The sequence below is a fragment of the Trichosurus vulpecula genome, chromosome 1 (genome assembly GCF_011100635.1).
Source record: "Trichosurus vulpecula isolate mTriVul1 chromosome 1, mTriVul1.pri, whole genome shotgun sequence".
Classification (NCBI taxonomy): domain Eukaryota; kingdom Metazoa; phylum Chordata; class Mammalia; order Diprotodontia; family Phalangeridae; genus Trichosurus; species Trichosurus vulpecula.
In genome coordinates this window covers 246,751,241-246,773,711 of record NC_050573.1, presented here as the reverse complement: position 1 = coordinate 246,773,711, position 22,471 = coordinate 246,751,241, and the positions used below count along the sequence as shown (strand labels likewise).

Here is a 22,471-nt window from a genome sequence, read left to right as displayed (position 1 = left end):
GGGCAAGTCACTTAATCTGCCCGCCTTAGTTTCTTCATTTGTTAAATGAGGATAGAAAAACAGGACTTACCTTCCAGTGTTGTTGTGAGGATAAAATGAGTTAATGATGTTAAAATGAGTTCCAAGTAAAGAACTTTGTAAACCTTAAAGCTATATAAGTGCTAATTATTATTGTTATCATTAAAGAGGAAAGGTAATCTGGGTAATCATGAGAGAATGTGTTGAAAGACAGGTGCTTACCTGCTTCAATGTTGCTATGAAACGTGTTATATATTCTACTGTGACTGGATCTTCGACGGTCAATTTATGGCTTTGACACTCCACACGGGCTTGATTAATTACTATTCTAGCATCAGCGGTTAGGCCTGCAAAATACCCAATATGTTATTAAAAGTGGTATCATTTTTAGGGATATCATTTTGTCAGCCCTGGCAAAAGAATACTTATTTTTAAAGACTGCTAGGAAAGTGGGGTCAAATAACTTCTAAGTCTCATTACTAGAAAATAGTCCTATTGATGGATAATTACCAATTACATAAAATTAAAAAGCTTTTTCATGAATACAATCAATGAAGGCAGATAAAAACTGAAGAGTGGGAATATATGTGCACCAAATATCACTAATAAAATCCTGATTTTCAAGATATATAAAGAATTGACTAAAGTACATAATACCAAGCCATTACCTAATGGAAATTAAAAAAAAGAACTACAGACTCTAAATGACTATTTGAAAGCATACAATAAATTACTAATAATAATGGCAAAAAAATTAAAATAACTCTTTGGATTCACCCCTACATACTGGCAAAGGTGACAAAAATTGAGCAGAGTTGAATGTTAAAAAGGGTATGGAAAAATGGGCATGCAAATATATTCCTGGAACTCCAAATTGATCCAACAACATACAGTTAATAAGGATCAGAGCCAGGTCTCAAAACTAATATAGTCTGACAATACACTTTCCATTGCATCTGATTCTACAAATAGATTTTCATTGCCTGATTTTCTCCTTTATAGGTATATCCCTGAGATCTATCATGTTTGTTTCTAGATTAAAAGAAGAATACTGTAAAGAAAAGCAAAGTAACTACTTTTCTTCTACAGAACACCAAAAGTTTGTAAAAAATTATCTCTCATAATTCTTACAAGACTCCCAATATAATATCACTGAGCCATCAATGATGACTAGTCTAATATTCATACTTCTTTATCAACTGACTTTTCCAGGAAAACTTCCATTTAGATCTTTTTTTCTATTCATAGCATGTGATCAACACTATTCCACCTTCTCAATATCCTTAAAAATCTCATTCCTTCCCTTGAATAATAAATAGTATTCTCTCCTATTCCCTGCTCCCACTTCCTTCCATGTGTTCTCTTGTTCACCAACCAAAAAGAAAAATTCTGATCTTGAGAAAGTACATTTATTGCTGGTCAACAGGGCAAGATCAATCACCAGCATTTTCTCAGTTACAGAAATAGAAAAAGGGCCAAAATAACCTGTTCTCTGTTCCAGAAACCATTTCAACATGTAGTTGCCAAGAGCATAAACATGGCGGCCTAAGACAAGATCGGTTTGGAGAGCAAACTCATGTGCAAAATATCATGGAGGATGATAGAAGATGATGAATAGCATAGAGTCATCAAACAACAGAAAGCAGTGGGGGCAGGGGGGTTGGGGAGAGGAATAAAACCCCAGAAAGCTGGCTGAAATTTAAGCTCATGTACCAGTATTCTATGTCATATATACCTCTCATTAGTGACCATCAGTAAGTATCAGTAGAACCACTTTAAAAAAAATGTGCTTCAATTCTACAGATTTAAAAAACATGGAATCTTAAAAGTTAGAATCTCTGAGCCATCTAGTCCAGGCCCCTACCATATGGAGGAATACCCTCTGATCTTCTAGCTTTGGTGGCTAGGTGGTACAGTAGATGGAGCGCTGGGCCTGGATTTAAAAAGATCTGGGTTCAAATCTGCCCTCAGACACTTACTAGCTGTGTGATCCTGGGCAAGTCATTTAATTTCTGACTGCCTCAGTTTAACCAGCTGTAAAATGCGGGTGATGATAATAGCACCTACCTCCCAGGGTTGCAAGAATGCAGAGATATTTTCGTAAAGATCTTAGTATTTGTAAATTTTCTTTATTATCTATGTAGATCTTGGTATAGCAAGGGGCACATAGTAGACAGTATATAAATACTCTTATCTTCAGTGTTGGAAAACTTACTGTCATATTCTAAAGCAGCCAGTTCTACTTTTAGACAGGACTAACATTTTAGGAGCTCCTTGGTCTCTTCCTGCTGCTCCCCCCCAGTGGTCCTAGTCCCAGTTCTGCCCCCCGAATTCACAAAGGATACATCTCAATGATGTTCCTCAACACAGACAAGCCTTCGAATATCTGAAGACAGTTACCACGTCCTCCCTAAGTTTTCTCAGTAATCCCACATGTCCTTTGACTGTCTCTCATACGACACAGATCCTGCTCCAGATGTAGTCTGAAGAGGACAGAAGTTGTTCAGGATATCATATGCTGACTAGTGAAGACCAAGATCACATGTGCTTGGGGAAGATGCGGGAGCGAGTGGCTGTCATACATACTACTGTCTGAGAAGGAGGCGGACTGGCACAAGAACTTACTAGAATATTTATGTGCTGGACCGTGCATTATTTTCACTGTGTTTACTCTTTTTGGAAAACTCTAAACACTGATTTCTAATGCTACATTCATGCAGGTATTTGCAATTGCTGCCTAACTAATGTTTTCTGTATGTTCTTCTGCAGTCTCATAATTAAAAAAAAAGTAGTAAGTGCTCATTTGGAAGAGTTAATCATGGCATTTTATAAAAAGTTGAGTCCAACTAGCTCCACCACTGTGCTTCTGATACTACTTTTACACAAACAATCACTTTGGCTTGAATGACAAAATTAAACTATTTTTTTTTTTGGAGGAAGGGAGGCAGGGCAGTTGGGGTTAAGTAACTTGTCCAAGGTCACACAGCTAGTAAGTGTGTCAAATGTCTGAGGCCGGATTTGGACTCAGGTTCTCCTGACTCCAGGGCCAGTGCTCTATTCACTGAGCCACCTAGCTGCCCCAAAACTAAACTATTAATAAAGAATTTAATAAAAAGACTCATCAGAAAGTTTAATTGAAAAATGTAAAATTTGAATAACTTCAATTCTGAAAACCACATAATTTCATAAAAAGTGAAAAATGTAGAATACTGTAAATAAATTAGATGGTACCCAAGTTAACCTAAATGTACCTATGGAGTCATACTTATACTTTAACCTTGAAAAGTCTCCTAATCTCTCCAGACCTCGGTTTGTAAAATGAGGGTGTTGGACAAGATTCCTTGCAATTTTCAGCATGCTATGATTTATCATCTATGAATTTTTCCTGGTCATACGAACATCATTTATGGGGTTGTAACAAAAATGCAAAAGACCTCAGAATTAATGGCTATAGCTAACTGACTATGCTAAGAGTGACTGATTTAGTTATTGAGAAGAAAAAAAATTTTTAGCTTTTCTCACTATATTAAGACCCCAATTTGATTTAAAAAAAAAAAAGACTGGAAAAGTAAAAAAAAAAAAAAAACCCAAACCTCTTCATCTGCCTATTTTTTACTTGGCAGATAGAATTATATGTATGTAGTAAAAGAGAATACATATTTTTGAGCAATATGTTTAAGAAAAAAGAAACATTTTCAGTATTTCACATATTTTGGGTGAGGAAAACAAAAAAATTATCCCAGTATTTTACCCAAGTAAACTTAACTTTTAATTTAAAAGTCTTCAACAAGTCTTTACTAAGGGCATCCTATGTACAAGTTACTATGGGAAGTCCTGAGTTAAAAAAAAAAAGTTAAAAATGACAGAATTCTTCTCAAGGAACTTAGCACTAATTAGTGGCTAAGCCATAATGCCCAAAGTATTACACTGGGTAGGATGCAATGTGAGCAATGGAGAGATAGCACCCAAAATGAGTGATGAAGAGAGACAAGGATTCTCCAAGAATATATATCACAGGTAGAGGAGGCCTGGCCAAACAAAGGCAGATATCATGTGAAAATGTGGCCAACAGCTCACAATCCATCTGTCCAGAATTTTAGAGTATGTGAAGGAGAATAAGAGTGCAATAAGGCTAGAAAGGTTATTTTGGAAACAAATTATTACCAGAACCTTAAATACTAGGAAATGAGTTTGTATCTTAACTGACAGTAGAGAAGAGGGAACCAGAGGTTTTTAGTTTGTGGTGGGGGCAGCTATGTGGCACGGTGTTTGGAGAGCCAAGCTGGAGTTCCTGAACTCAAAACTGGCCTCAGACTCTTATGTGCTAGGTGACCCTGGGCAAGTCACTAAACCTGTTTGCCTCAGTGTCCTTATCTGTCGAACATGGATAATAACAGTACCTACCTCCCAGGGTTCTTGTGAGTATCACATGAGGTAAGTGCTTAGCCTGGCACACAGTAAGCACTATATAAATGTTAGCTATTAATTTATTAAAGAAAATGATGACTTCAGGATAGATTCTGTCTTCAAAGAATATGTCAACTTGTTAGGGTTTATCTGTTTTTAGAGGATTTGTCTTTTTTCCTTCTAGACTGCAAGCTTCTCAAAGGCAGGAACTGTCTAGTCTGAAATTTGTTTTTCTCCCAGCACCTAGCACAGTACTGATGCTAATGTGGAACAGAAGTCAACCAATTTCATAAATTCTAAAGTTATTTTATATTTTTATAAATTTCCAAAATTGTCCTTTATTTTCCTTTCATTTCCATAGGTAGCCCATCCTGGATTTCCTGATCTTTCCAGTAAAGCAAGAGTTCTTATCTTTGTGTTTGTGAATTTTTTTATTTATTTTGACAACCGTATTTCAAAACAATTGCTTTCTTTTGTAATACTATGTTGTGTTTTGAAATTTTCTGTATATGCAAACAATATTCTGAGGAGGCAGCTAGGTGGCTCAGTAGATGGAACTCTGGGCCTGGAGTCAGGAGGAGCTGGGTTGAAATCTAGACTCATACACTTATTGGGCAACATGCTTAACTTGTTTGCCTTAATCCACTGGAGAAGGAAATGGCAAACCACTCCAGGATCCTTGCTAAGAAACTTCCATGGCCAGTACCATCCATAGGGTCACAGTCAGACACAACTAAGCAACAAAATTCTGAAAAGAGGCCTTTATGTTTCAACAAAGATCCATAACCCAAAAAGGTTAAACAGAAACCTTGCTATAACAGGAAAATCAACCCACATATACTGTATGCACACTAAAAATGCCTCATGCTTGTACAACAGATTACAAAGAGCTTTTCTAGCTGTTATCCTATCAGAGCCTAACAAGCACCCTGTGAGGATAGGTTGGGCAGGTGTGGTTGTCCCCATTTTACAGAAAAGGAAACTGAGGCTCAAGAAATTATATGAATTACCTTAATTATCTCAAGTGATAAGTGGTAGAAGTGGGACTCAAACCCAGGCGTTCTGACTCCAAGGCATTCTTTCCACTATACCACACTATCCCTACCTACCCCCTCCTATGTTTGTTATTTTATCTGCTTAAGATGATAAGGTTATGATTCTTATTTTTTCATTTTTATATCTTATTCTTATCGTTCTTATGATTATTTTATTATCTTATGATGATAGGGTGAATTTTCCATGAACGAAACTAAATCCAGTTCTACAATAGCAACTTTGCTATTGCAAATTCTATTGAGTAACTCTTCTCTTGTATCTCTAATCTTGGCCCATAACTACCGGAAAGGCTCCAAAGAGGAGTTATCTGTAGTAATATGCCCACGCAGCCCCTGTCTAGATAATGGAGCCGCGTAGGTGTGGTCATTAAATCCAATTCCACAACAGTGGCTTTGCTATGGCAAATTCTTTGAGTAAGCTATACTTTTGTACATCTATTCAAGCTTGGTCCATAAATACCTGCAAAAGCCATGCAGACATGGTCATCGAGGGCACAGATCTTCCTTACGGTTCTTTCATCTTGAAGTTTAGCAACAGACTTTTTTTCTACTCCCAACACAACTATATCAGTGCCTCGAATGCCAACCTAAGTCATAAAAAGACAAAAAAGATTAGTAGTTCTAATAATAAAAATAGCATTTACAATTATTCAGTTAAATATATTTACATATATTTAGGTAAATATTTAATGAATGAAATCAAGGAAGACAAAAGGTGCTCTGCAGCTGGGCCTAATTTTCTTTTTTGAGTTGCTTTTAATAAGTATCCATTAAATTAGCTCTAAATTGCCCTTTCCCCATGAGTTTTGTCTTTCAAGATTAAACAAAGAAAGGGAGTCAAGGGAGATGTATGGAACCTTTCCAAAAGAAAGCTCCAGACAGAGCATTCTTGATACTGATAATCTGAATTCTTTTTTACTACACATTGATTGAACTGCTGGCTTTCCTTTCTGGTTCTATTGCTGGCTGCCCTGTTTTCTCCCTGCCTTGGTTTCCATTCTTTTTCAAGTCTCTTGATCTTGCGTCTTTTTTAAAAACAAGTTAATCTATTTTCTTTTAGTTTTCAACATTCACTTCCATAAGTTTTAAATTTTCTCTCATCCCTAAGATGGCATGCAATCCGATATAGGCTCTACATACACATTACTCATGTTATTTAGAAGAATTAGAAGGAATGGGAGTAACCATGAGAAAGAAAAACATAAAACAAAAACAAAAAAAAGAAAATAGTTTGCTTCTATCTGCATTCAGACTCCATAATTCTTTGTCTGGATGTGGATAGCATTTGCCATCATGAGTCTTTTGGAACTGTTTTAGGTCCTTGCATTGCTGAGAAAAGCTAAGTCTATCAAGGACAATCATTGAACGCTGTGGCTGTTACTGTGCACAATATTCTCCTGGTTCTGCTCACTTCACACAGCATAGTTCACATAAATCTTCCCAGGTTTTTCTGAAGTCTGCCTGTTCACCATTTTTTTATAGCATAACAGTATTCCATTACCTTCGTATACCACAAGTTGTTCAGCCATTCCCCAATTGATGGGCATCCCCTCAATTGCCAGTTCTTAGCCACCACAAGAAGAGCTGCTATAAATATTTTTGTACATGTGTCCCCATCAGTGGATCTATTTGCTGAGAGGAATATCAACTGGCTGTTAATCCCTTACATCCTGCCTTGGACATGAGGATCTGGCACAAATAGCTTTTGATAAGTGTGTCAAAGAGACATTAAAGTAAGCATGGGATATCTGATGTTCAGGCATACCCAATCTGATGTAATTAACTCTGCTTTCTCAAACTAAATGCTAAAGGCAGTTTAGTTGGAATGACTGTATTATATATAAATGAGAGATGTCATTTGGTGGTAATGTGTTAATGATGACTGAAAAACCAGGGGACATCACCATGCAAATGTGCTCATCATCATAAAATGAGGAATAAAATAATGGATTTAATTTTTTCACATCCACTGATAGGGAAGGTGAATATAAAGGAGAAAACAGGTTAGCACATGACAAAATTAAGAATTTTTAGGCAAACAGGTGGTAAAGAGATGTATTTTTAATTAGAAACCCAAAAAGGATCCTCACAACACTGTGAAACAGGGGCAGCTATTGTGCCACAGGGCTACTAAGTACCTGAGGCAGGATGTGACCTTGGGTTTTCCTGATTCAAGTCTGCACTCTACCCACTCCACCACAAAGAAAAAAAATGAATAAATTATCTATGTTCAGAAACAGTTCTGTGGCACAATGAATAGAGCCCAAGGCTTCAAGTCAGGAAGACACATCTTAAATTTAGCTTCAGTATGACCCTGAACAAGTCACTTAACTTTTGTATGAGGATAATGACAGCACTGCCTGCTGAGGTGGTTGTAATGACTGAATGAAATATTTGGAAAATTGATCTGCAAATCTTCAAACACTATAGTAGTGATAGCTATTAGCAATTATGTTCCTAGGATAGGCAAAAGCTCCTACTTCAGGGGTGTCAAACAAGCAGCCCACAACATTCCCTAGCGCAGTCCAAACCAGATTAAAATGTAACTGGGAAATACATAACAAAATAACAAATTATAATAAAACATATATAAATATGAATATGTGTCTTCTCAGTCAATATGTGATTTATGGTTCAGTGACCCCCATTTCTATTTGAGTTTGACATCACCATCCTATATGACTATCAACCAATCAAAAGTAGGTACTGTGCTAGGCAGTGAGAAAATAAATAGAAGAAGAAAAATAAATAGAAGATGCCTTGCTTCTCAAGCAGATTACATTCTGTTGGGGGTTGGGCAGGAGAGGATATACAAAAGGACATCAAATTGAATACAAGGTAATTTGTGTAAGGGAAGGCATCATTAGAACCTAGGGGATCAGGAAAGGCTATCTTCATGTAGAAAAGGTAGCAGATGAACTGAGTTTTGAAGGAAATCAAGGATTCTAATAGGTAATAAGTAGAAGTGAGAAGAGAGTGCATTTCAGGTGTGGGAATGGAGAGCTGTATGTGAAGAACAAGGTGGCCAGTCTAGCTGCACTACAGGGTGCAAGAAGGGATATATAATAAATATATACAGTTGAAAGGGCAGATTGGGGCCAGGTTGTGAAGGGGCTTAAAAAGCTAAATAGAGGTATTTGTACTTTGATCCTGAAGGCAACAGGGAGCCACTGAAATCGATTGTGGAAGGAAGTCGGTCAATAAAAATTTAAGAGCTGGAGTGACACAGTCATATAACTTCACTTTAGGGGAAAAAAAATTGGAGGTATATTCTTGAAAAAAGAAAAGCAAGTTGTATATGACAGAGACCCACAGTTTCACATATAGTCCTCTAATTCGGTGTTTCCTAAGTTCAGAATGAAAACAAATTAAATACAAATAATTAGTCCAAATTCTTCATTTTCAACAAATGAGGAAGCTGAGGCCAGGAAGTACCCATAGTCATACATGGAGTTCACAGGCAGGATTTGAAACCAGATTCTGATTCCAAGCTCAGTACCCCTTCCACATATGGCTGAGTCTTGACCCATATGATGGGAATTCTCACTGAGCAGTCAGTTAATTTCGGAACCCAGAGCCTACAAAGTCAAGAAGGAATTGCTTTTTAAAAATAAGTTTTATTAATGACTTTTTCTTTTACATCATACTCATTTCCAAACATCTACTTCCCTTCCGAGGAGACTTTGGAGGGAAGCGGTTTAGTTTTTACAGTCTTCCTTTTCTGCTTTTCCCTTCCTACTCCATTCAGTCTATCCTAGGGCCAGTGCCCTTAAGCTCCCAAATTATTCTTCCTCCTCTCAAACCCTCATCTTAGAAAGCCTCTTCCCCTGAGTGGGTGTCTGGGGATCCTTCACAAAAGGTGGGTAGCTGTCCTCTTAGCTTATGTTTAGGGGCCACTATTTACTCTAGTCCTGAGGTCCAGCCCAGGAGATCCTAGCCCCTCTGATGGAATCCTAGTAAAGCTGTCCCCAGCCCCAATATTCTAACTTCCTTATACGCCCCATTGAACAGCAGGCCTGCTGCACCTACCTAGCCACTCTCTCACCCCACCCCCCACTCAATAGCCTAACTTCTTTATATATACCTCGCTGCTCACTAGAACAACATGTGTGTCCATGAACTCAGTTCTCACAGAAAGAGCAGGCATGTTCATGTGATAGGATTCCAGCCACTGCTTCTAGCTAGGCACTGCCCACAGACCCATTCCTCGTATTTCCCACAGAAACAGGAGGTATGTCCACATACTCAACCACAACCATATCTGTTTAGCCTTAGACAGGACCACAATACTCAGCCAATCAGAAAGCAGAACCACCAGGATGCCCAAGCAGGATGTGGACCCCAAAACAATAGAAGCGACTTTCCTTAAGTAGGTACCTGCGCAGTAATAATAAAGAACTGACTGAGTAAACTTATGATGTAGAGAGGTTTATTATAATATCATTATTATCCATAAGTACCACCCCCCCCATGAGTTTCTCTATATGCACTGTAGGTAATCGCATGTGTACTTTCACTGTGGCTGGGACCCCACCTCCATTACCTAGTCCCTTAACAAACTCCTCCTGCCTTTTTAATATTAATCATATTCCTATATTCTATGTAAATTTTGATTATATAACCTGCACCTTTACTCTACAAAAATTCATCTTGCTTTCTCTGAAGTTGCTCTTTGAACTTAGCCCGCTTTATGAGAGGTGTCAATCCACAATAAATGCTTATACTTGGATTAGAGGTGGTCTGACTGAATTCTTTGAGACAGTTCCACCACAATACATCATGAAGCCACCACACCCTCATGATACTCTGTTCTTGAAATATCCCCCTTCCTTTCTAGGAACTTATTTGAGGCCTGTCTAGACTCTATCGGCAGCAAGAGAGAGGACTAGCCAAGTGTGAGCTTTTTCTTTCCCCAACTTAGTGTAGTTTGTGATACAGTTGGTTATCTGTAACCTGGAGAAAAGACTTGGTGTGTAAAGGAGGTCATGACAGCTGTCTTTGAGATACCTGAAGGCATACAACGTGAGAAAGACGGAAAAGATTTGTTCCACTGGACTGCAGAATGTAAGACAAGGACAAAGTTATAGGAAGACAGATTTCTGGCGAACAAAATCAAGAACTCTCCTCAAAATAGAGTACACTATGCTTTGGAAAAGTGCCTGGTTTGCTTTTGTTTGACTAGAGGATCGACAAGGACCTTCCTATCTATCTCTGGGATTCTTGTGATGTTAGTAACTCATACTTCCACAATGTTTTGTATAATTTAGAAAGAAGTGCACTCATAAGTATGTGAGTCACATTTTATTGGGGTGTACCCCTAGGAAACATTTATTGAATACTCAGTCATAAAAGGACATTTTTATTCATAAAACAACTCAATTTAAAAAAATTTAACCAAAAAATACAAACTTTAAAAATGAAATGCAAAATTTCAAATTTTTACCCCAGTGCTGACCAAGGGTATGCAATTTTTATGATCTTTCTCTTTGACTGGATAATAAGCTAACCCAAAAGGACCCAACTAGAAAAAGGTTTCTCTTCCTGTCCCACAGAATGAGATACAGAGCTCACCAGATTATGGACTTAAATTGTTCATTCACATCATTACAATTAACTGAGAAAGCTAATTCTTACTCATTGATCAAAAATCATGACAGTGTTACATTTCGTAACACTTCACTGGGAGCCAACTTCTTGTGAAATATTCTCCATTAACTGAAAAGCATTTACTCAAAGCACTATTAGTATACTGTATATTTTTAAAAAAATGTGTTTACTTCAGGGGCAGCTAGTGAATAGAGTACTGGCCCTGGAGTCGGGAGGACCTGAGTTCAAATTCAGCCTTAGACACTTACTAGCTGTGTGACCCTGTGCAAGTCACTTAACCCTGATTGCCTCTCAAAAGCAAAAAACAATGTGTTTATTAAAAAAAAAGGCTCTTCCACATGAACAATTTATCATAGGTAAGACTGCAAAGCACTGAATAGATTTGTAAGAGGCCTAGGACAAAGAAGACCAATCAATTACAGAGCCAGAGCAAGTCACTGTCCAGTGTGTTTATACTGCTTCCTTTTGGAACAGATCTGTCATAATCCTCAAACGATCCAACTTTAGCCTTCAACTTCTCTGGTAACACTAAATTTGTTGGCAATTGTTCTCATATCTATCTTCTAATGTCTAAGCTTGGCAATTTTACCATAGCAATCCCAATTCTACACGTTTCCTGTTCAATATGTTGGTCAAGGCTAATGATCACTGAATGAAGGAATGGATAAGATGAAGGTCCTTTCTTGTTATATATCAAAGTAATGCTGGTATTCAAGAAGTATTGGAACTGCTTTTGGCATATTTATTATAAACTCAGTATGTCTATTCACCTCTGACACAGAGGTGAGAAACTTATTATTAAGAACGAAACACATATCTGTATATGGAGTTTGTTTGGATTATGCATATTTGTTACAAGGATTTTGTTTTTTTCTTTTCTTTTTTCCCCTACCAGTGGGAAAGTAGGAGGAAAAGAAAATGAATTCTTGTTAATTAAAAAACATATAATTAAAAATTTTTGGTCAATATTCACTAGGAATATTGGTCTCTAACAGCAGTTCTCTAACTTTTTGGTCTCAATACCCCTTTACACTCTTAAAAATTAATGAGGATCCCAAATGTGGCTTATATCCATGTGTGGCTAAGTGGGTTATATCTATAAGATATTTACTGTATTAGAAATTAAAACTAATACATCTTAGAAATATTTATTAATTCATTTGAAAATAACCCTAACTCATTCATGGTAACATACATATTTCTTTTAAAAAATTATATTCCCACTAACTAAAAAAAATTAATGAGAAAATTGGCATTGTTTTATGTGTTTTTGCACATCTCATTAACATTTGGTTTAACAGAAAACAACTAGATTTTCATATCAGCTTCTGAATTTAAACTCTGCAATATGTTGTTTTGGTTGAAATAGAGGAAAACCTCATCTTATGGAGTTACATAGTTGGAAAAGGAAAGAGGATTTTAATAGGTAAGTAATATCTTAGTATTATTACGAAAATAGCTTTGACTTTGCAGACACCCTGAAAGGGTACCAGGGGCTTCAGGAATCCCATGGACTACTCTTTGAGGATTTTTTCTTTCTTCTCCATTTTTTCCCCTTGCTTAGGCACCAAAACATCATTTGTATCATAAAATAAGTTTGGTAGGATCTCTTTTTTTTCTATTTTGGCAAATAGCTTATATAACGTTGGGATTAATTTTTCTTTGAATATTCCAAAGATTTATTTCATAAACCCATCTGGTCTTGGGTTATTTCTGATGATAGAGGAGGAGTTCTTTTACAGCTGGATCAAGTTATTTTTTCTTAGGGTTATTTACATTCTCTATTTCTTACACTGTTAATCTGCATATTCAAAAAATTTGTAAACATCAATTTCTTTTAAATTATCAAGTTGTTGACATATAGAGCTGGGAAAAGTTTCTGATTCCCTTTATTTTCTCTGTATTTGTTGTGAATTCTTTTTCAATTTTTGATATTGGTAATTTGGTTTTTCTCTTTTAAAAAATCAGATTAGTTAACTTAGGGTTTTTAAAAATTTCCTAGTTTTGTCAATTTAGTCTTTTTTTTTGCTTTGCATTTTTCTTTGACTTTCTTTGAATTTCTATTTTTGTGTTTCATTCAGCGCTTTTGATTCATTGCTGTTCTAGTTTTTTAACGTATTAAATTTATTGTTCTGCTCTTTTCTGTTTTGTTAGTGAAAATGTTTGGGAAACAAATTTTCTAAGGAAGAAGACCGTGTTACTAAGAAAACCAACCCCTCCCCCACGTGATTATATCAACAGATGCTGAAAAATACATTGACAAAATACACTTTAACACTTCTGTTAAAAAAGCAGGAATCCAATCCTAAAATCCATTCCGATCTTACAAACATTTATGAAGTGCCTACTTTGTGCCAGGGATCGTGCTGAGTGCTGGAATAAATGGACCTTTCCTTATTAATATAATAAATAGCATCTATTTAAAGTAAAGGCAAGTATTATATACAATGGAGAAATACTTGAGGCCCTTCTAATAAAATATAAAAGTGTCCATTATATAATCACCATGATTTTGAGGTTAACTATATAAAAATGTTTCATATAGCAATAAGACAAGAAAAGAAACTGAAGGAATATGCAAAGAGGAAACAAAACTTAGGTTTTTTGTAGATGATGTAGTGATTTACTTAGCACCCTAGAGTGTCAACTAAAAAATAACTGAATTAATAACTTAAGTAGCAGGACATAACATAAATCCACACAGATCATCGCCTTCTTTTATATTACCAACAAAGCCCAGCAGGAAGAGAGAGAAATTCTATTCAAAACTACAGCATGTATAAAAATTTACCAAGACACTACCCAAGACATATACAGGAACTGGATGAATACATCTACAAACTACACAGAAAAAAGACAGACAAAAATAGTTAAAGGTTTATTAATTGTCCATGTTTTGGGATGTGCCAGTAGAATAATGACTAACACTACCTAAATTCGTTTACATACTCAATTCTATGCCAAACAACAAGAGGAGTATTTTGTAGAGCTTGAAAAATAAATTTAAAAAATTAATCTGGAGGGAAAAAAGGTCACAAATCTCAAAAGAAATAATGAAAGAAAAAAAGATGAGAAATAAGGGGGTCTAGCAATATCATATCTCAAACTGTACAATGAAGTATTCATCATCAAAATGATTTATTGCTAGTTAAAAATATAAAAACAATCTGTTGAAGAGATTAGACACATAACATGCAAAAGCATATGAGTTCAATGTTCAATAAAGTCAAATGCCCCCAATTATTAGAATAAAGACTCACTATTTAAAAAAAAATTGCTAAGGAAAAGTGGAAAGCAGCTTGGTAGCTCTCAGGTTTAGACCAGTATCTCACACTACACAACAAAATAAACCCCAAATGGATATAAACGTAAGAATCCCATCATAAATTAAATAAGCAAAGAAAGAAAAGCCTTTTGCAAGCAACTCTGGACAGACAAGTTTTTGAGGGAACAAGAATTGAGAGAATTATGGCAGAAAAAAACGGATGGTTTTGATTACATAAAATTTTTAAAAACTACTGCATAACCAAAATCAATGCAGTTAAAGTAAGAAAGGAATTATTATTAATTGGGAGAAATCTTTGTAACAAGTTTTTTTCTGATAAAAATTTGATATCCAAATTTCGTAGGGAATTTTTAAATAGAGAATTTATAGGGAATTGATTCAAATATACAGAGTGTCCCCGAGTGTCTCAGTGCAGTTTTAAGCTATTAATAACTTTTGTCTTTTTTTAAAATTAGTTTTAACCAACTGATGGTTTTTAAGATGTCCCATGTAAGAATAAGAACAATTTCCTGATAGATAAATGGTCAAACATGCAGTTCTCAAGAAAAGTCAAGCAATCAACAACCATATAAAAATGCTCCCACATCAACATGGACGTTTAAGTCCCCAAATATGAAGGCAGGACTTTGAGTAGAGGAAGACTGGAAGCCAAGTGGTTATAATCTCTTGAGAAGAGAGTGAGGAAAATCTGGGAGCTAAAGGTGAACAGCAAGCAAGACTTGGATAGGATGATTTAGATGGTTAGAATGAAACTCAAAGGTGAAAAGACTGCTAAAGAAAGATACCAAGTACTCTCAAGTGGCATCTAGTGGCTATTACAAGCCATACAAAGAGGGTAACAGATTTTTTACAGATGAGGAAATAAGACCTAGAAAGAATTTAACTTGCTCAGAGACATGCAAGTTAATAAGTGCTGCAGGCAGGGTTTGAATTGAATCCAGGCTACCAGACTCCAAATCCAGTGCCTTATCCACTCTACATGTGGGTTCAAATCTGACCACTGACACAACCTGTGTGACCCTGGGGGCAAGTCACTTGGGCTTCAGTTTCCCCAACTTTAAAAACAAGAGGTGTGACTAAATAGCTTCCAAGGTCCCTTTCAGCTCATATCTGAGATCTGATAAAGAAAAAAAAAAAAGAAAAGGAAAATCTGATGAAAAATGCTGTTAAGGACTCATTTCTTTCTGAAAAGAGAGCTTATTATCTCTACCAGTTGTTAACCAGTACCAACTGGTTAAAACTTAATACGCCTAGCAGTTGTTGTTCAGTCATTTCAGTTGCATCCAACTCTTGGCAAAGACACCGGAGTGGCTTCCTATTTCCTTCTCCAGCTCATTTTATGTATGAGGAAATTGAGGCAAACAGGGGTACGCAACTTGCCCAGGGTGGTCACACAGCTTTACCAGGTCTTTTTTTTTTTAAATAAATTTATGTTGGGGGGAGGGGGAAACTGTTTAAAATTACTTATCTGGTGAATTGTAAAGCAATAAAAAGTAGGTTTTTTGCCCTCAAAAAAAATTATTGTTTATTTTTAGTTTACAATGTTCAGTTCCTCAAGTTTTTGGGTTCCAAATTTTCTCTCCCTCCCACTCACCCCCAAGACAGCATGTAATGCAATGTAGGTTTTACATATACCTTCACATTGAACTTATTTACATAATAGTCCAGTCATAAAGAAGAATTATAACGAATAGAATGAATCATGACAAAGAAGAAATAAAACCAAAAAAGAAGGAAAAAAGAGAGAGAGCAAATAGTTTGCCTCAATCTGCATTCAGACTCCATAATTCTTTCATTGGATGTGCATAGCTTTTTCTATCATGAGTCTTTTGGAGCTGTCTTTGAACCCTGTATTGATGAGAAGAGTCAAGTCTATCTTAGAGATACCATGTATATGTAATCATGTATAATGATCTCCTGGTTCTGCTCTCCTCACTCAGCATCAATTCATGTAAGTCTTTCCAGGTTATAACAAAGTCCGTCTGTTCCCCATTTCTTACTATGCAATAGTATTTCATTACATTCATATACCACAACTTGTTCAGCCATTCCCCAATCGATGGGCATCCCTTTGATTTCCAATTCTTTGCCACCACAAAAAGAGCTGCTATAAATATTTTTGTACATGTGGGTCCTTTTCTCATTTGTGTGATCTCTTTAGGATACAGCCCTAGAAGTGGTTATTGTTGGGTCAAAGGACAAGTACATTTTTATGGCCCTTTGGGCATAGTTCCAAATTGCTCTCCAGAATGGCTGGATCATTTCACAACTCCACCAACAATTTTACCAGATCTTTATACAAGTGTCAGAGAACAAGAAACTGAGAAAAAAAGAAGCTAAGTCTCTTGTCTCAAATCATGCCGTCAGTCAATGTACAAGAAGGAAGCAGGGCCCAAAATAATTACTTTATCATCTCTTTTTCAACTGCAATTAAGGGAACACCTTTTACCTGAGAATATCTCATCTATTTTATGCAAAAAAGCATAGAGGAGGCCATGATCAACACAGATGGATAGATATCGTATCCATATGGATAGAACCAAGTGTCTCATCCACACCCTGGTCAACACTGGCTTTTCTTGGCTCATCCTAACTATTTTTCTGTGTTTATACCTACTGCATTCCTATACTACTACTCCAGCATTCTTATTAAACAACCGTCATTATAAACTTTACACTATGTAAAAAAGGTCACTGCACCCTCAAGGAAACACAGACTAACGGCATACAAAGATATAAATTGCAATTTCAGAATCCACTGAGATAAAACTGTCTCATGCTTGTAATGTATCTTTAAAAATACCCAATATAGATATTTTTATATCCTTACCCTTTTACAGCTCATTACAAAGGAGCTATCCATCAGTTCTATGGCATTTCTAAAACATTTTAAATGAGCCAAAGTGGTTTCTTATTACACCTCAGTCTTCTCCCATTACTCCTTTCATTTTCAGCTCTGAAACCTGGGTCGTATTTTCTAGCCAGATGCTACATACCATATTGGGAGGGGTTAGGAAACATTTCTATCAAAATAGCCCCCTTTTGGTTTAAGGCACAGGAGGCTTTTCTTAAACTTATCATTACCAAAAAAAATAAATTACTCATAAAAACAGAGGCAAAACTTTGGGGGACCATTTAATTTAAAAATATTATAGGATGACTTGAAAAAAACCACCTCATCTTTCTTCCCAGTGTTGTTTTTTCAACACTTTGCATATGAAATACTTAGTGAAAGTGAATTAATTAACTCTCTTTTCCATGATTTACCAGGTAGGAAAAGGGAAGAAAAATGAATGCATAAAAATTAGCTGTTCCACAGACTTCTGAAATTTTACATATGCATATGAAATATTTACATATATCAAACATGTACACATGTGCACACATACCTACATGTACATTCCCCCCCCCCCTCTCTAGATATATATATCTATATATCTAGAGAGAGAGGAAGGGAAGAGGGAGAAAGTGGAAAAAAGGAGGAGGGAGAAGGTGGAGGGAGTTCTGAAATTCCAGAATGCACAAGGACCCAAGAGAAGAAAGAAGAAAAAACCTGGTTCTTTTTTGTTCCTAGGCATATATAGGCATAGAAAAAAAGACTTGGGAAATGCAACCTTAGCTGATATTTAGCTGATATGCATTTGTATACTTTTAATTTTAGTAAGTCTAGTGTGGTTATAACTTGACATCAGCAATAATGCAAATACATCAGCTGTTGAGCATGTACTATGTGCTCAGAATTGTGCATTAAAGCATCAGGGAAAGAGGAATCAGAGAGCGATATAGAGGTCAATTATCCCAAACTCCATATTTTATAGATGAGGAAACTGAGACCCAGAAAAAGCGACTTGCCCCAAGGCCACACAGTTATAAGTAGCAGGGAGCAAAAGCCTGAAGCACAGTAATAGCTCTTGTCCTCCAGAAGCTTATAGTCTACTAAACCAAAAAAGATAATGTTCAAATTTACATAAGCTTTGCAATTTCTAATACTTTCCTCATTATCAACCCTATGAAGTAATTATGGCAAGTATTATCATGCTGATTATTTAAAGTTCCAAACAGGTGATGTCACAGGACTCAAAGCTGTATATTGTTGTTCATTGGTTTCAGTCACATGTGACTCTGTAACCCAATTTAAGGGTCTCTTGGCAAATATCCTGTATTATGCTATTTCCTCTCCAGCTCATTTTACAGAATAGTAAACTGAAGTAAACAGGGTTAAGTGACTTGCCCTGGGTCATAAAGCTAAGTGTCTGAGGGCTGGATTTCAAGCCTTTCCTCTCTTCTATATTATGATAACTGCCTATTACTTGGGCCAACATTACAAAATGTCCAACAATGGTGAGGCCCCATTAAATCTCTTAATGTCATGCTCTTGTTAGTTGTGTGCTTGAAAGATTCGTAATTGTGTATTTGGTAGAAAAGTGGATTTACACAATTTGTGCCCCCCCCAAAAAATTCCAAATAGGACTTAAAAGCAAAACCTGATGTAATTTTTTAAAAAAGCAAGATTCCGGTTCATTTTTAAATTAGGAAACTAGGCATAAATAAAACAAATTGTGAAACGCACTCTTAACTGATAGGCTTATTCTTAATTTCTATAAATTGATTCTGTTAAATATTATTTAAATTATGTTATCATATATTACATTATATATTATATAAATACTACTCCATGTTGCATTGCAGGCACCTCAATTTGCCTTACACTACTTTCTTTATGGCATTTAGGCCATAACCTAAAGGAAATTACCCCATCAGCCTTGTTTTTCTAAATAGTGAATGAAGCTCTAAGTTCTGGCCCTTCGATTTAACTTCTTTAAGACCTTGGGTAAGACTTGTCAATGCCTATCTAAGCTTCAATTCCCTCATGAGTAAAGTGGGGCTGATCCACATACCGCCTAGTAACTATAAAAAACTGAGTGCTTCTATATCGTAGAGAGGCTACAAAAGACCTCAGTCTATTTTTTTTTTTTTTGTATAGACAGCATCTGGTACTAGACTGTGGGGTAGAATTACAAAATATTTGATTTGTTGATCTTCTTTTGCCGTTGATAAAATTTAATCTATGTACACAAATACACGAATATAGGGGGCAAATATTTTGAACTTTGTCAGCTTGGGTGAATCCCAGGCTGGAAAATCCCTCCACCAACGGATTGCACCCTGGGGTGGCTAATTGACCATCCCGGGGTCATATATTTAACGAATGAGGAAGGATTTAATCCCAGAACTTCTGATTTCATACCTAAGCACTCACTCCATCAGCCACTACCACGAGGGTAGAGAAACCTTGACGTACTACACAAGTCATGTCGGTTATATAGCACCTGACATTTTACCCAACTGCCCTGCTAAGTACTTAAGGCAATGTTACTCTTCCCCATCTTACAGCTTAGACGCCAGAGCGTCAGCACGTGGCGGCGACTCGCCCCCTCCAAGGACCCTCACTGATCACATTGGGAGACAAGGCCTTTTTTTTGGCCCGGGGGGGGGGATGACCCGCCCCCCCCCCCCCCCCCGCTCCCGGTAACGGACAGGGAGGCAACAGCTGCTTAGCCATATAGAGGAAGAAGGGGACCTGGAGTCCGGGGTTTGAATCTCAGGGGGAGGCGGGGCTACGATGAAGCGCGCGGTTTTTCCAGGGTGTGGCTGCGCTAGTTTTCGGTTTTCCCTACAAGCGTCAAACTCCAGAGTTTTTTCCCCTTATGTACTTTTTTTTTTTTGCGCCGGTTAAGTGGCACGAGCGGATAAACCGAGTTTGAATCCGCACTTCTGGCACTTAACCATCGCAGCCCCGGGCAAGCTTCGGGCGCCTCCTCTGCGGAGCGAGGACAAGCACTGCACCGACCTCGGCCGCTAGTTAACTCAAAGCCTCATTTAAACGCTCGCAAGGATTATTCCCGCCTAAAACACCCGCCGCCTGCGCAGGCGCTGGCTCTCTGGAGGGCCTCGGTTCCCTCGTCTGCAAAATGAGGGTGTGGCCTCTGACGCCCCATCCAGCCCTAAATCTACGATCGGAACTGGGCCATGGCGGGCCGGGAGCGAAAGTTAGAGCCTGGACCCGAACCCCGGGGCTGACTCTAAAACCATCGAGATCCTTCCCCATCGCACCCCAGCACCTCCATCTAGAATATTGGGGGCGGGGCGGCGGCGTCTTTCCCTTTAGCACGAGTTTTAGAGGCGTTGCGAATTTTGGATCTACTCCAACCAAAACTAGGTGGCGCTGTGGCTGAAAACGTGGCGTCAAGAAGACCCGAGTTCAAATTCACCTTCGGAGCTACGGAAACTTGCTTTGCAAAACCCTTAAAACCAACCCCGGCCTGCCTGGTTTCCTGGTCTGTAAGGGGAGGGGGTCATTCACAGCACTTCTCTTCCAGGGTTGTTGCGAGGATCAAATGAGTTTTTATATAAAACCTTGGGTCTCGCTGATGCCAGGTTCAGCTAGAGAGAGTGTTGTAATTCTCTATTATACTGCATATGTAAGATAGAATTCTATAATTACGACTATTTCCTAGCTTAAATTAAGAGAAATCCAGGGAAGTTAAGAGATTTGCCCAAGGTCACCCCGGCAAGCTCATCTATCTCCCAGGATTGTTGTGGGGATCAAATGCGGACCCACACATACACGTACACTACGCACTCTGTAATTCTCTATTATAAAAATTTTATTGCATATACAAGAATATATTATTTGCTAGCTTTAACCATCGAGACACCCAGGAATTTTCAAGAGGTTTGCCCAAGGTCACTCTGGCAAGGTGATCTGTCCCTCAGCGTCGTGGGATCAAATGAGGAGAGAGATCTATATATTCACACACACATGCGTGTGTATAGCCTAGATACCTACATAGTTGCTTATATAGATGATAAAGAAGTACACATTCATTTTCATTATATATTATACCATTATATGTACTTATATTGTCAGAACTATTTGCTAGCTTTAATTTTTATGAGACCCAAGAAAGTTAAAGATATTTGCGGGCAAGGTCATTTATCTCCCTTGGGAAAACCACTGAGGGGAATCAAATGAGACTATATATATAATTATATACATATATGCACATATAATGAACATATATGCCAACTTTAATTTCCTAATATGTAACTATATAACATTATTTGCTAGCTTTAATAGTTGAGAGACCCAAGAAAGTTTAAAGCCTTACACCAAGTCAGCCTGGCAGGACTGAGATCCGAACCCAGGCCCCGCTCCCGGGGAACACACGTGCTTTCTTTCCTTTGGCCCCTCCCCCCCCCCCGCAGCCACCGCCCTTCACACCTTCACGAGGCGCGAGCCACCCCCACTCTGGCCCGGGAGCTCAAGCCCTTCCTTACCCCGAAAAAAAGGAGCATCTTCCACCCACCCACCTCCGCGTCTTCCGCGGCCCTAAGGTTCCTGCGGGGTGAAGCTGAAATGCAGAGGGCCCGAGCCTCCCCCGGGGCCTGGAGAGCCAAGCGCTCGGCGGGAGGCCTGTGCACCTCGGGGAACCGCGCGGTAGCTCGTGCGCTCTCGGCGGGTGGGCCTGGGGTTCCCCGGGAGAGTCGGGAAGGGGCGTCCCGGGGAAGCACGGGTCCCGCGGAAAGGGACGCAGCGAGGGGGACCCGGGGGTGACGCTGGGCAAGGAGGAGCAGACTCACCGCCGTCGATCCCTTCTTTACTGCCTCTTGCGCATATTCCACTTGGAATAGGTGGCCGTCGGGAGAGAATACGGTAATCGCACGATCATAACGGGCCGCCATAGCAGAACGAGGACGAGCCGGAACCGAACCCGTCTGACGATGAGCCGCCGCCTCTTGGGCCAATAGAGCAAAACGAGTACTCGCCCCATGCGCGGCTGCACGTGCGAGAAGAGAGATGCACCTGCCTGGGAGCTCCTCATCTGCCCACAGGAACGCGACGAGTGCGCCGGAGGATGCGCCTCGGGCGCTTTATAAAGCCTTAGGCCCCCCCCCCCCTCCACCCCCAGGCTCTTCCTCTCCCCTGACGTGCCCCTCCCCCAACCCCGCCGCTCCTTCCGACCACTTACAGCTACTTTGTCGAACTATGTTCCCCCCTACCACCCCCCTCGCCTTTTTTTCTTTTGGATTCAGT

The 22,471-nt window shown here is 38.4% G+C and overlaps 1 protein-coding gene across 3 annotated transcripts in view; it reads right to left on the bottom strand.

Annotated features, from left to right (window-relative positions):
* Positions 1–22,119, bottom strand: part of PSMA8 (proteasome 20S subunit alpha 8) — a 35,910-nt gene extending 13,791 nt beyond the window's left edge. The window contains exons 1-4 of one of the 3 annotated variants that reach the window (XM_036738911.1): positions 22,018–22,119; positions 5,941–6,067; positions 4,473–4,482; positions 241–373 (exon numbers count right to left, since the gene is read on the bottom strand). In XM_036738911.1, coding sequence (XP_036594806.1) covers positions 241–373; positions 4,473–4,482; positions 5,941–6,067; positions 22,018–22,119 — 372 coding nt within the window. The remainder of the gene's footprint in view (positions 1–240; positions 374–4,472; positions 4,483–5,940; positions 6,068–22,017) is intronic. The other 2 variants (XM_036738903.1, XM_036738920.1) reach the window with 2 other exon arrangements.
* Positions 22,120–22,471: the final 352 nt, after the last annotated feature.